This window comes from Globicephala melas, chromosome 7 (assembly GCF_963455315.2).
Source record: "Globicephala melas chromosome 7, mGloMel1.2, whole genome shotgun sequence".
Taxonomy (NCBI): domain Eukaryota; kingdom Metazoa; phylum Chordata; class Mammalia; order Artiodactyla; family Delphinidae; genus Globicephala; species Globicephala melas.
In genome coordinates, this window is record NC_083320.1 from 38,778,474 (window position 1) to 38,793,893 (window position 15,420).

The 15,420-nt window shown below is 41.0% G+C and overlaps 1 protein-coding gene across 7 annotated transcripts in view; it reads left to right on the forward strand.

The window, feature by feature from the left end:
• HECW2 (HECT, C2 and WW domain containing E3 ubiquitin protein ligase 2) overlaps positions 1-15,420 on the forward strand; it is a 417,892-nt gene that overhangs the window by 365,792 nt on the left and 36,680 nt on the right. For all 7 annotated transcript variants that reach the window (XM_060302114.1, XM_060302116.1, XM_060302118.1 and 4 more), the window contains exons 20-21: positions 4,482-4,602; positions 6,321-6,434. In XM_060302114.1, coding sequence (XP_060158097.1) covers positions 4,482-4,602; positions 6,321-6,434 — 235 coding nt within the window. The remainder of the gene's footprint in view (positions 1-4,481; positions 4,603-6,320; positions 6,435-15,420) is intronic.

Consider the following 15,420-nt stretch of genomic DNA (forward strand, 5'->3'; position numbering starts at 1 on the left):
GATGCAGGGGACACGGGTTCGTGCCCCAGTCCGGGAAGATCCCACGTGCCGTGGAGCGGCTGGGCCCGTGAGCCATGGCCGCTGAGCCTATGCATCCGGAGCCTGTTGCTCCGCAATGGGAGAGGCCACAACAGTGAGAGGCCCGCGTACCGCAAAAAAAAAAAAAAAAATGTCATAGAGTTTATCTGTTTTAGAAAGTGAACAGAAAAGAAATTCTCTTCTGAACCATCCCAGTACATAGGCCTGGAACCATGCTGAATTAGGCTGGGCTTCATCCCCCTCCACTGCAGACCAAGAGCAAGTCATCAGAGCATTCTGGGTTCTGGGTGGCACACCCAGCATCAAAAAAGACCCAGACTTCTTAGCTGTTTGATGCCAAGGTTTTTCTAGTATCACCTAGAAAAGAAATCCTTTGCCTGGTAGAATTCTTTAGTTTGTATGTGATTGTGCAGTTTTTTAACAGTATGTGGAAATTGCGTAACACTATATGGAAGTACTTTAGGCCTGCCTAGCAATGATTTTTAAAAAGTCTAATATCTGTTACTGAAATTCTTTCCCGTAAATAATTAACATAATACTGACTATCCATAAAGCCAGCCTTTCATTTGATCACTTCCTATATGTAACATTGACCTTTTCGTATCTGACTTCCTTTCTTAAGACCATAAAGACTATGCCATTACCCTCTCTATAAGAGAATTCTATTCTAGAACTTCACTTACAGTTATGGCTCTTAGTTCTGTGAGCTCAGTCTCCAAGATCATGTTTTATTTCCAAAGTGGAAGTAATATTGTTTCTGCCCTGGACTTTCTTGGCAGTTGCACCTGACTTGCATTAAGAATTTGACAAGGGCCAACAGCATAATTTATTGTAATTTTTAAATCATGATGTAATGTGTAAATGATTTTTTCATCATAGAACTATTGGCAAAAGGATTTTTGCATTTAACAGTTTCTGTCTCCAGAGCCTCCATAATTGAATTCCTTTACCTAGAGCTTAAAAGGAGTCAGAGCTAATTTTTAAGTGTCTGTATTGATATTGATGGAATGCGTTATGGCATTTGCCACATCCTTTTAAGCATCTCAAATTATATAGCAATAGTATATGTGCTGTTTTTCAAAAGTCATCAACTCTTAAAGAATCGGGTTTCTTTTGAGTCCTGAAAGATTTTCGGTTTTTTGTTCCTGTTTTTCCTCTTCCCTATCAATGATCGCGCTCTTGAAAGCTGATTCATTATGGCTGCTTGCTGAGCTGTCTGGGTTTAGTAGTCTGCAGTTACTCAGACTGCAGCAACAAAAGCTTTATTCTGCCACTCTAACTGGACTTGTGCTGCATGGCTCTGTCCCTCAGCCATCCAAGAGAGGAGCCCAGAGTCCATGCAGATCATGGTCCTTCATGTTGCAGATGATACCTTTCAAATACATGGGAAGTATTCCCCCTGTGTTGGTCCCTGGATGATGCCCAGGTGTTTCATTGGTTACCTTTGACCTTCTTGTGGGAGATAATGGTTCTCAGACTTGGCTGCACGTTGGAATCATCTGGAGAGCTGCATGACACACTAATGTCTGGGTGTCACCCCCACTGATTCTGATGTCATATGTCCTGGCTGTGGCCTGAACATTGGGATTTTTAAAAGCTCCCTAAGTGATTCTAATGTGCAGTCAAGATTGAGAACCACTGCCTAGGAGTCTTCTGCATCCCAGACCTTTTAAGGTCAAGTTTATTTGTTTCCTTTATGGCATAGCTCTTAGCTCTTTGGGTAAAAGATTCATAACTGTGCCAACAGAACTCTGGACATATTATTCATCAATAGCCCATTTTATTAAATTCCATTCCCCAACCTCAGTACATTTCCCCATGTGTTCAGTATTCACAACTATGCAGATAATAGCAATAACAGCTAACGTTTACATGGGGCTGCTTATGCAGCCGGCACTGCGCGAAGTGCCACACCACACATACACTAACTTGTTTAGTCCACAAGTGTGGCCCGGATCTCTCACTGGAACTCCAGTACTATATTTTCAAGTGTCTGCAAGGTATATCCACCTGAACAGCTGTCCTCTCCAGCTTAGTATGTAGAAAGCCTCATATGCTCCTGTCCACCAGCATCATTTCCCATGCTGCTTTAGCATCAGACAGACCTGGCTCAGATCCTGAATCTACTATTCACTGTCATATGACTTCAGTTTCCTTAGTTACAAAGTGGTGATGACAGTAATAATACTAATGCCTGCTTCTTAGACTTGTGAGGATTTCCCAAGATCCTCTCTGTAAAGTGAATGGTCCTTAATGCATAGCAGACACAAAAAATGACAGCTATTGTTATTGTTTAAAAAGCTTTATATTGGGCTTCCCTGGTGGCGCAGTGGTTGAGAGTACGCCTGCCGATGCAGGGGACACGGATTCGTGCCCCCGTCCGGGAGGATCCCACGTGCCACGGAGCGGCTAGGCCCGTGAGCCATGGCCGCTGAGCCTGCGCGTCCGGAGCCTGTGCTCCGCAACGGGAGAGGCCATAGCAGTGAGAGGCCCACGTACCGCAAAAAAAAAAAAAAGCTTTATATTACCGTGAGAGCTTCCTCTTCCTCCTCTTCCTTACTTATCTACTTTTAGCAGTTCTTATTTCACATTTTGTAAAATTTCCTCTGAGTCACCATAGTCCAGGCTAGTCCTCATGCCCTCAGGCCTCCATTGCTTCAACTACTCCTAGGTCTTTCCTCCTTCCTGCCCTTAATCCACTCCAAAAATCATTTCTGAAATAAAACACCACTTGTTTGTTATTCCCTTGCTTAAGAACCTATAAAGGCTTCCCACTGCTTGCTGCATCACGCTCACACTTCTCAGCTAGGTCTTTAAAAATTCTTCTCATAATTTCATACCAAACTTCTGACCAATTTAATTTCCTACTTACGTCCTAGCACTCCCCCTCTGCTCTAGGTTAGTGGGGTCTCCTCCGTGTCTTCTGAACATGCAGGCAATGCTTATTCCAGCTCTTGCTGCCCTGCCCCAGTATAGACTATAGTTCTCCCATGTTTATAAGGCCTGGTTCCAATGACATCTCCTCCCTAAAGTCTTTTCCATTTTGATCTCTGCTTATCCTCATTTACTGTTACTTTTCTATAACACTGATCTCAGATGCATCCTCACTGAGTGGCGGTGGCACAGTGGAGAGCACATGCTTCACCTAATGGGGCAGCTGCCCTCTGTAGCCCCAGGGAAATGCAAGCCAGTTGTTGCAAGAGTTCCCAACTGACTTTCACGAGAAATCAGGATTTTTTTTTTCTTCTTGAAATCTCCTCATTTTTAAATGTTGGCAGTTAATTTAAAATCTTTAGAACATTGTGTGGCAAACAAAATCTATAGGGCTGGGTATAGCCCCAGGGCTGTCGTTTTGTTCCTTCTGCTTTAGAGTTTGTATACCATCTAGTTTAAGACTTAAATATTCTCTAGTTGTTTGATATGTTCTATTTCTGTCTTCCCAACCAAGATATCCACTCCAGCAACCTGACCTTATCCATTCTGAGCATCTGTTGCTGAACCTAACACAGCGTTAGCAAAAAATAATCATCACTTAGTTGATTCATGCATAAAGATATATTTAAGGAGCTTACATGGTATGTAATGCACAAGACATCACAATTTTTGTTTTCTGGTTTCTTTTATTGTTTTGTGAAATATGTCTTGGGAAATATCGTGTTTTCGTCATGGCGCCGATTCCCATATTCATCATCAGTTTTGTATCCCCGCTTGTTGGTTAGTCACAGTGTGACACAAAACCAGATTTTTCTATGGAAAGAGGCACAAACCATGTTGCTTTTATATTTTATTCATGATGCTTGCCGTGGAATGACATGTAATGACATGACATCTTTAGATAATCTGTAGATAATTACAGTACTTGGCATGTATTAAGAATGCAACAAATCACAGTATTTTTACTCTGCGTAACCAGGAGACATGTGCCTTCTGCAATTATGGCTGAATTCTGTTTTCAAATCAAGATTATTCTACCCTGTGGTATGAAATATAATGTTGTAGGTTTTTCATCAAGTATGGAAACTCACTATTCTTGCTTTGCATACCACATACTTTCACAAGATAACTAACTTCCTATTTGCTGTGATATCATCTCAGCCGTAAGCAAAGATATTCCACCCTGAACAGTTACCATTAGACATGAGTAACTGTTTGACTCATATTGATTTGGACTGAAAAGAGGAACATATTTGACTAACACATGGGCACCACTGTAACTCTTCAAACAGGATTTGAAGGCCACAAAGAAGACATCTTAAGATCCTGGTTAAGCTCTGTGATAGCCTTCGACTTGGAGAGGTGAAAAGTGCAGGGACCTAACAGTATTGCCTCCTTTTACTTGTGAACTGTGGTCTCAGCCCCATGGTAATCTTTTTCATGGTGATGTGATGAACATAAGGACATCGCACAGATCCACACCCTTGTCTCTTTGTGCTTCGTTGTAGGTACTCAGCGTGCCAATGCCCGTGCTCCAGCCCCTTACAAGCGAGACTTTGAAGCCAAACTAAGAAACTTTTACAGGAAGTTAGAGACTAAAGGATATGGACAAGGCCCAGGGAAATTAAAGTAAGTCAAAATAATACAAACCCCAGGATTTGTAGATGGCGAAAAGATGGGATGCAATTTGGAATGTAGGAAATGGATTGATTAGGGATGACCAGCCTTCGTTTTAGTCGGCGTAATTATTTGGGCACGTGTAAATTACAGGATCATCTAAAACATAGTTCTTGAATTAAGCACTATTAAACTTATGGTTTTAAAACAGACAGGAAAGAGATGACCATGTTTCACATAAAAATAAGGCAAAATTAAAAGCTGGTTTATTTTGTTCTCCTGAAAAGTACCTCTTGGTTGACTTATATCGCATATTCATTAGATATAAGGCTGTCACCGTGTCTTGTATTGCACGTCACTGTCTCCTGGGCTGACCTGAGTGTAGGACTACTGCTCAGCTCTGTTTCCTTCTGTGAAGTAAGCTTAACTTGTCCAACGGAATATGTCATGAATGTTGTTTCTGCCTGTCTTTATCCACCTCCCTTTAAATGGGGAAATTGAAACATCATCCTGTTGTTTGGCCTAGAATTATCTGAACTTCCTACTTACCCATACTCCCTTCAGCCCCACCTCCACCCCTGTCCCACGTCCCCACTAGAGATCACTATGCCACTTGAGAGAGGACAGAGGAGGGAGGGTCTGACTGCAGAAGCGTCGGGACCCGGGTGTGTGAGAGAATTGCCCAGCCCAACAGGCACACGGCTCACTGCCCCCCATGCAGGGCTTGCTCATCTGAACTCACAGGTTCCCCTTTCATCACCCTCGAAAACATCAACCCGCCCCAAACACCGTACCTCTCAGAGCTTCACTTACTAAGGTCTTGCTGATCAAGCTTTCATACCTTCAGCCTCCCTATCATCTCCCTTTCCATTACTATTTGCATTAAGGGAAAATTGACACCTGTTTAAGGGTGACTTAAATTTTCATTGTCACAAGTAGATTAATCAACCACCAGTATCATTCATTTGTATCTGTCACTTAGGGAATCTCAAGATTCACTTAATTTTAAAGTTAAACTAAGGACAACAGGGCTTCCCTGGTGGCGCAGTGGTTGAGAGTCCGCCTGCCGATGCAGGGGACATGGGTTCGTGCCCCGGTCCGGGAAGATCCCACATGCCGCGGAGCGGCTGGGCCCGTGAGCCATGGCCGCTGAGCCTGTGCGTCCGGAGCCTGTGCTCTGCAGCAGGAGAGGCCACAACAGTGAGAGGCCCGCGTACCGCAAAAAAAAAAAAAAAAAAAAAAAAAACTAAGCACAACAGTAAACTCCACTGCTTTGGAGGACACTGAGAATTTTTTTGTCCTTCTTGTTCTCACTGTTATCTTTCTAGGTACTTAAGAATTGAATTCCTAAGTGCATTCAGGCTTAAAACATTACCTCCTAGGGTTGCTCTTCCTTTCCTAAACAAATGTTTTGTGTGTGTGTGTTGTTTTGTAATCGTTTTCCTTCTGGGATAAATTGATGTGACCATTCAGAAAGGACTCTTGCATTGGTTTTACAGGTCTTAGGTGGGGTGCTCTATTTACCAATGATTCTCTGTTGTAACTTTTGTTAATGCTGTTAAGAGTTACAGACAGATGTGTGCTTTATTGCAGATAGCGATGATAGTAAGTCACTCCACTTTTCCCCTAATTAATTGTGGTAAGTGGAAGTTAAATGGCAAGTGCCCAGTTCTGGAAAGATAAAGATTAGGAAATAATCTGTATTTTTCAAATTGTCTTTTTCTGGACAGGTTAATTATCAGAAGAGATCACTTGCTCGAAGATGCTTTTAATCAGATTATGGGCTACTCCAGAAAAGACCTGCAGAGAAATAAGCTGTATGTCACATTTGTTGGGGAGGAAGGGTGAGTAACACAGAGAAGTGGCCTGTGAAGCACAGGCTGTGGCTGCCGGAGGATGTTTCCCCACACTGTCCCCTGCGGTTGCCTGAAACAGGAAATCCTTCTGACGGAAAATGCTGTTCTCATACACTTAAACCTTTCAGTTTTTTTTTTTTTTTAAGCTTCCTTTGATTTTTAAATCATTTGACATAAAAATTCTTTGGTAAAAGCTCTAACTATAGATCATTTTTGAGAGCAGAAACTTAGTTTCGTTTCTTCTCTCCGTAACTCTTTCTCTCAAAGGGAAAACATGTTTGTTTGTTTGTTTGTTTTATTGCAGTATAGTTGATTTACAATGTTGTGTTAATTTCTGCTGTACAGCACAGTGATTCAGTTATACATGTATGTACATTCTTTTTAAAATTATTTTCCATTATGGTTTATCACAGGATATTGAATATAGTTCCCTGTGCTATACAATAGGATCTTGTTGTTTATTCATCCTCTATATAATAGTTTGCATCTGCTAACCCCAAGTTCCTCCCACTCTATCCCTCCCTCCCCCTCACCCCCCACCACCCTGGCAACCACAAGTCTGTTCTCTATGTCCATGAGTCTGTTTCTGTTTTGTAGATATGTTCATTTCTGTCATCTTTTAGATTCCACATATAAGTGATATCATATAGTATTTGTCTTTCTCTTTCTGACTTACTTCACTTAGTATGATAATCTCTGGGTCAATCCATGTTGCTACAAATGGCATCATTTCATTCTTTTTTATGGCTGAGTAGTATTCCATTGTATATATGTACCACATCTTCTCTATCCATTCATGTGTCGAAGGACATTTAGGTTGTTTCCACGTCCTTGGCTATTGTGAATAGTGCTGCTATGAACGTAGGGGTGCATGTATCTTTTTTGAATTAGAGTTTTGTTTGGGTATATGCCCAGGAGTGGGATTGCTGGATCATATGGCAACTCTATTTTTAGTTTTTGAGGAAGCTTCATACTGTTTTCCATAGTGGCTGTACCCATATACATTCCCACCAACAGTGTAAGAGGATTCAAAACGTGGGCTTTGAGATTTAAAAAAAGCAAGGAATTGCATTTTAACATCTATGATCTTGTTATGTGCACAGGAATACTAAGTAAATCGTACTTCACCTGTTAAATAAGCTCAGTTTCAGAATCACGAATTAGAAACTAGTGTTTGCTAGAGAGTAGGGGGCGTGGGGAGGATGCAGGATGGGCGAAATAGGAGAAGGGGATTAAGAGGTGCAAACTTCCATTTGTAAAATAAAGAAGTCACAGGATGTAATGTACAGCAAAGGGAATATAGTCAATAGCATTGTAATAACTTTGTATGCTGACAAGATGGTAACTAGACTCACAGTGGTGGCCATCTAACAATGTATCAAATTATGGAATCACTACATTGTATACCTGCAACTAAAATGATATTGTATGTCAACTGTACTTCAATTTTAAAAAGATAGAAAAAGAGGAAAAAAGAAGAATCCTTCTGTTCCACCTGGAAATCTCCCCAGCAGTATCTCTTGGGCCTTGGTTCTTATTTCTCTGTCCCCACTTTTTCTCTTTCTTTGGCACACCTACCAAAATAACTACCTGCCATAAACAGAGTCCAGCCTTGTATGACTCTTCCATGAGTGTGCTCATAGAGATAGGGGTTAGGAAATGAATGAGTAAAGACTCCTACACGGTGTTTATTGCATTCAAATAGGCATAACAGTGGTTTTATGACTCTTGAGAAGATGAAAGCTCTCATCTCTCCTAGACCCCTTACTCTTTCCTCATTTCAGGTTTAGGTTTGGAGTCTCAGCACCTTCTTTGTAGACATCACTAGAGTGAATTTTAAAAATACCGCGTGATTGTCTGAACTCGGGTTGTCTTCTCTTTAACTCCTTAACTGCTGTTGATTTGGATCATGTTAAGGCTACCTCTCTCAGTCTTGCCCAGGAATAAAGTATATTAGATTATGGAATCGTAGCAATAATATTCAACAAATTCAGCCATTTGGTTTATGGTTAATGAAATGGAGCTGTCAAAGTATAAAATAGGGCTTCCCTGGTGGCACAGTGGTTGAGAGTCCGCCTGCCGATGCAGGGGACACGGGTTCATGCCCCAGTCTGGGAAGATCCCACATGCCGCGGAGCGGCTAGGCCCGTGAGCCATGGCCGCTGAGCCTGCACGTCCAGAGCCTGTGCTCCGCAACGGGAGAGACCACAACAGTGAGAGGCCCGCGTACCGCAAAAAAATTTTTTTTAAAGTAGAAAATAATTCACATGTGCTAGTAGAACTAGATAATAGTAAAATTGAGATTTAAAATTAGGCCTCTTGTCTTCCATCCAGGATTCTTAGAACAGCACTGGGATTTAGGCAAAACTCCTGAACTCTGATCTGTCTGAATTTTTTCCTACCCATGGATCTTTTCACTATTCCAGCTAGTGACTGATAACTTCTCTTGTCACATATAGTGTTGTATAGTCTCCCAGCTGTGACTAGATTAAAGTAAAATACTACATGGGAAAACAATATAATGTGACAAAGTTTGAGAAGGTTGCCTGAGACTTGAGCCTTTTGTTGCTGACAAGCCTTAATGGTTCTAGCTTTTGTTAGTTGCCTTAAAGATGCAGGTGGGCAATTGAAAATGAAGGCAAATGTTTTTAGCCTAATCACAGGTATGCATGGGATTCCAGGTATTTCCTTACATAACTAGTCTGGTTTGGATGAGAATACTTTTCCTCCCCCAGAACTCCAGCTGCCTTTCTTCTTTGTTGGACCACAGTTTGTTGAGATCTCAGAGATGTAGGCAAGCGTCTTTGGAAACCCTGGTACTTAGGTTTGAATAGAACAGATGCTATCATGCTTGGTCATCCTAAAGCTGTCTCCCCATGGTCTGGACTGACATCCATTCCTAGGAGGAGGCCCAGGCAGAGTGGGGCCTGAAACCTTATTTAATTGCCACTAATGTCCAAATGTTTCCTGCCTCCATTTCTTGTCTTCTTCCTGTAACCCTAGAAGGAAAATAAGAGGGAGGATATTTTGAGGTGTGACCTCAGCCCTCAGGGACAATCTCTTAATCAGGCCCCTCTGCATATGGTTTTTTGAAACTGGAATGGGGCCAGATAACTTCTGGTCTCATGGCTTTATCATGTCAGTATCATACATATAGATTGTTAGATATAGACTTTATTTTGCTATTAAGGCATTGGGAACACATAATACTATTTTGAAAGATTAACGCAGTATGCTTGCTAAAAAATTGAAACCTCAAAACAACATAAAATTAAGAAGTTATTTTAGCCTTTGTCATCTTACTACATTAAAATTAAAGATCATAACATTTCTTTCTGAATTATAATAAATACCCAAAGAGAAAAGCTACCTAGGTTTTTCTATGGAATTGTGAAATGGAGCTGAAAGTTTTCTGGTCACTTTTCCTTCATTAATTTTAATGCCCTCAAAATGTGTCATTTTGTAAGTTCTTCATGTCTAGCTCTAGTAATAGGTATTAAAAAACGTATATGCCTAGTGCCCAGATGTTGGCTTGCAATATCATTCTTCAATAAAAGGGACTAGGGCTCCTTGGAGAAATGGGTGATTCTAGGACTGGGGCAGGAAATATACAAGACAGCACCTGAAGCATCTTGTGCCAGAAAGTATAGAGGAGCTCATACAGCTCACAGTGATGTCAAAGGGACACAAGAACCAACTGAAAGAGCTGCCAGTGGTCAAAGGTGGAATAATTGGAGCAAAAAAATAAAGTAGTATTGGATTAGAACCCCAAAGTATAAAATAAATATCTATATACTGATATAAATACACAATTGAATAAATAAATAAATAACAGTAGACAAATTTGTGCAGATTTCCAAATAATTCTGCATAATTCCCTGCTCCTTAATTGTGAGTTGCACATAGTGACTTTCTTCCAAATAATACAGTATGAAAGGGGGAGAAAGAAGTTAAGTCTACAGTGGAGAAGCCTGACAAACACACAGCCAGGTGATCAAGGCTAAAATCTAAAATCAACAGTGATATATCCTGTTGATAGTATGTACCCTTGGTATGATGTGATGAGAATGACACTTTACTGTCTTCCTCCCAAAATCATGTAACACCAGTCTAATCAGGAGAAGACATCAGATAAATCCAAATTGAGGAACATTCTACAAGATTACCTTATCAGTGCCCCTTAAAACTTTCAAGGTCATCAAAAACCAAAAGCATCTAAGAAACTGTCACAGCCAAGATGAACCTAAGGAAACATGGCAATTAAATGTAATGTGGTATCCTGAATGGGATCCTGGATCAGTAAAGGGACATTAAGCAAAAACGAAAGAAATCTGACTAAAGTATAGGTTTTAGTTAATAATGTATCAATATCAGTTCATTTTGTAACAAATGTACTGTACTTATGTAAGATGTTGATAAGAGGGAAACTTGAGTGTGAGGTATATAAGAATTCTCCCTACTGTCTTTGTAACTTTTCTATACATCAAAAACTAATCTAAAATAGAACATTTATTAAAGAAAGCATAGAGTCAGGATTTGGGGAGATTTAGAGAATGTTTCCCTGAACAACCTTTCTTATTTCTTTGCTGTCTGATGAGTGATTGCCACCAGGGTAATTTTTGGTATGTGTATACTTCCTTTTGCACTTGAGGTCAGGAGAGTAATAAGTATAGAGATACAGTTCATTCTGTGGAAGGAATTAGTAGAGGTATTGATTGGTATGTATAGAGTATTATTTTGTGTTGCTAAAGTCAACTTTGTTATCTGTGAGGGAATAATACTTTGCAATTCTTATTGATACCATCTCACTGATTGTATTTTCTACCTGTCATAATCAGGGTCTTTATTTATAATAGATTAGTGAGGGCATAAAGAGAAAAGGATTTATTTTTAAGATAATGCGTCTGCCTGCCCTCCAAAAAGGTGTGAATTAGCAGATTCACTCAGAGACTGCAGCTCTGCTTTAAGATGTTTCTTTGCGTAGGTCTTGACACATGATATATAGGTTGTTCCTGAAATGGAAGAGCTGAGTCAAGAGAAATGATGGGAAATGTTATAGTCATAAATTTACAGGACGACTACAAATTCCATGTGAGGTAGAATTAACCCCAGAATGGTAGAGATGCCTGTATTCAATTAAAAATACAAAAATAAATCTAGAATCTATTAATATAAATATACTAGTTGACAGCTAATTATTATATCTCGCTAAAATAATGCTTCATGTTATGCTTGGCTTTTTTCTGAAAAGCAGACGGTTTCTAAGCAAAACACTGTGATTTAATTTGGTCAGCGCTGAAGGTTTTGTTCTAGTCATTAAAATCTCTACCCAACTTAATTTGGTTATCTGCTCTTCCAAAGTGGGGAAGAGGAGAAGACAGCAGTGGTGGAAGAGCTTGGAAACTGAGTCATCTTGACTGAATGTGGTGGGAAATTGCGTACTCTAGTTGCCTCTTTCTGTTGTGCTTCTGTCTGCCTAGAAGTTGCTTCTTTAGGAAGGGAGCCAGTAGAATACCGCATATTCTCTAGTGTATTATTTTCTTCTAAATGTGTGGTGTCAGAACTTAGCTAGGCAGACTGTTGTGTTCTGATGGGACATTTGGGGCCATTCACTTCTTTTTATTTTTTTTTTAATTGAAGTACAGTTGATTTACAATATTGTGTTAGTTTCAGGTGTACATTCACTTCTTAGTACCCAAAACAAGTCAGGAAATAATGGCCTGGATAAAGAGAGGATGTTTACACTGTGATTGCCTCGCCTCTTTTTTTTTCTCCATGGCCAGCTCTATAAAAGGCACCTTTCTTTAGGAAAGAATGAGTTCATTATATGTAAGGTGCCATTGATGTGACATTAGTCATCTGTCTTGCAAAGCCACACTTGGACTAGGGAGGGGATGCGTGCAAACAGTTTTAGTTTGGGGGTTTAAGAACAGGTGCGCTCTTCCTGTGATATTTCTACTTAGACAGATGAAAGCAACTAGGGAGGATGAGATCTGAAAGGTTTTCTTGGGTCCCTGCTTATAAAATAACCAGTAGCTGTTAACATCTGACTGATCTAGAGGTTGTTTGGGGTCCTGGGCTTGATCATTTATTCCTCAGCAATGTGTAAAGCTTCAAGTGAAACTTTATGGTGCTGCTTGTTTTCTTCTAAAAAGAGACACTTGCAGGATAACCTAACTGATCCCTACCATGCTGGAGAAGGGTGCTTCTGTATCTAGGCTTTGGCTTGGTATCCCCAGGTATAACTTTGTCACACTGATGGCTCACAAAATTCCTTACTCACCCATCAGGCCTTCTTCAGTGGCTCAAGAACCAAAGCCTTGCTGCTATAAGTATCTGAGGCTGAATCAGGTGTGTAGGCCATTTGTGCCTGAACCAACTTGTAAGAAAGCAGAGTCTTCCAGAAAACTTGTAGGAAATGATAGTGAGACTTCCCAATGGCACCATCCTCTTGCATTTTATAGTCTACTTCCTTTGGAATACTTGGTGAATTTTAGTTGAAAATAAAGAACAGGAGAATAAAACTATTTATTTTAACAAATACTGGCTGCTACTAACAACTCGGGTGGTGTCAGCCCAGCAACGGGATGGTGTTTAAAATGCCTCATCGGCACTTCATGGGGCTCAGAACGACATTGCCACCCTAAGGACATCTGTGCTTATTCCGAAATGGCCTCAGATGCAGCTGTTGTGTGGCTACACACCCGTTGTCCGGAGTTTCATTATTTCCATGCCAAGTCTTTAGCTGTGGAACCAACCTAACTGGCAGAACAGGAATGTAACAAATGAGCCCTGTGATATGAGTCATATTAACTATTTATATGGAAGAGGTTGCTAAGACAGGAAGCGCATGCGTAAGGTATCCTGCTGGGACACGTCTTATTGAATTAGGTAGACATATGTAATGTGTAGTCAACAACCTGCCCTCAGATATGCGGTTCTCAATTTCAGATTATAATCAAATCAAACTTTGAAAACTGTCTTGGCTTTATAGTGACTCTATCAGTGCTGCTAGAGTTAAAAAAACAGCAGATAAAAGCCTGAGCAGTTGAGGAAGATACATTTCCCTCCTAGAGGAGCTGCTAGCTTTGTTCTCTCTTGGGAAAAAAAGGAGTTTTACTTTTCAACTTAACTCCTCAGGGGACATTCATTGTATCTTTAGCCAGATTTAGTTATCATCATGAAAAAGGAACCAATCAGTGAGGTCCATCTTTGTTGTTTTAACAAACTCTACCATATTAGAAGATATTAGACTTGGAAAAGACAAGGAGCAAGCTTTCTAAGCATAATTCACTTGAGCGATTTCTGACAGTGTTTGCTAATCGGGTTGTCTCTTAAGGACTGGCATGACCTATTAATGCATTGAATATAAGGCAGACTTGTGCAAAACTGTTCACTCCGCTACATGTGAAATAACAATGTAAATTATGTTGATTTCCTTTAGAGAGCATCAGACAGCTCCACTCAGTGATTCAACAATATAAACTGATCCCCTCCTATGTATCAGGCTAAGTACTCAGGATCCAGAAATGAGAAAGACATAGTCCCTGCCCTCAGTAGGGTTACAGTTTAGATGTGTGTCTGGTGGGAGGCAGACAATTATAAGACACTCTGCTAAGTGCGGTATTATTAAAACACTGAGAGCTGAAGCTCAGTGAAAACCTGCTGTTTCTAACTGAATGCCACTGTTTAATTTTAAGCAGCTAAAAACCCATTTTACTTATACCAGTTGTCTCTTTGTAAGAAAACTGACTCACAGAGTGTTTGACTCATGTTTCAGCTGTCTGTGACCCTTATCCTCGTGTGCCTTGATTGTGTCTGAAGGTTTCTGCAGAGCAGGGACCCCGCAGGCCAAGGCTCACTCACGGTCTCACCCTAGGGTGTGTGCAGCTCTCCTGGAGGTTGCATACACCCTAGGGTATCGTTGTCATTTTATCTTGCCTTGAAGTGATCCTCACTAAAGAAGAGGGTTTAGGGTAAGTCAGGTTTTTTAATAAAGCAGCATTTTCCTCCTACTTTCTTCTGTAGCAGGGGTTGACAAACTTTCTCTGTAAAGGGCCAGATAGTAAATATTTTAGGCTTTACAGACCATACATTCCCTGTTGCACGTACTCAACTCTGCCATCCTAACAGGAAAGCAGCCCCAGACAACACATAAACAAATGGGCGTGGCTGTGTTCCAATAAAACTTTATTTACAAAGCCAGGGGGTGGGCCAGATTTGGCCCTCAGGCCATAGTTTGCCATAAGCAACATTGTTTTGCTTATGAGCGTTTAAAATTTATTGAAGGGTGAGCTGTAAGGAGTAATGAACATTACGCTTGGGATCAGGAAACCGGTGTCAAGACCTGGATCCTCCACTGCAGCTTTCATTTGATGCAAGTCAGTGATTTCCTTCAGCCCCAGTCTTCTCAATGAAATGAGGGGATGGGCGAAATGACTGTTCAGATACTATTGATGGCATTCTCTGTTTCTGAAGAGACACAGGGGTCTGAAATTCACCATCGATAGGAAATTTAGAGATGTTTTGCACCCACAGGGATCCAGGTAGACAGACTGGAATCACGAACTCAGTCTCACAAAGTGAATTTTAGTAGGAAAACTATAACGTCTAGCACTTAGGTTTTAAAAAGATACAGTGAGGGGCTTCCCTGGTGGCGCAGTGGTTGAGAGTCCGCCTGCTGATGCAGGGAACACAGGTTCGTGCCCCGGTCCGGGAAGATCCCACATGCCGCAGAGCGGCTGGGCCCGTGAGCCATGGCCGCTGAACCTGTGCGTCCGGAGCCTGTGCTCCGCAACGGGAGAGGCCACAGCAGTGAGAGGCCCGCGTACCGCAAAAAAACAAAACAAAAAAGATACAGTGAACGTGCAGACAGTATGGGAGAGTCCTAGGTTAAAGAAGCATAGGTGAAAGGTTTGAGCTGATGACTAGTTCATGATGAGTCAACAGAGTCAAGTGACTGCCCCACAAGGCA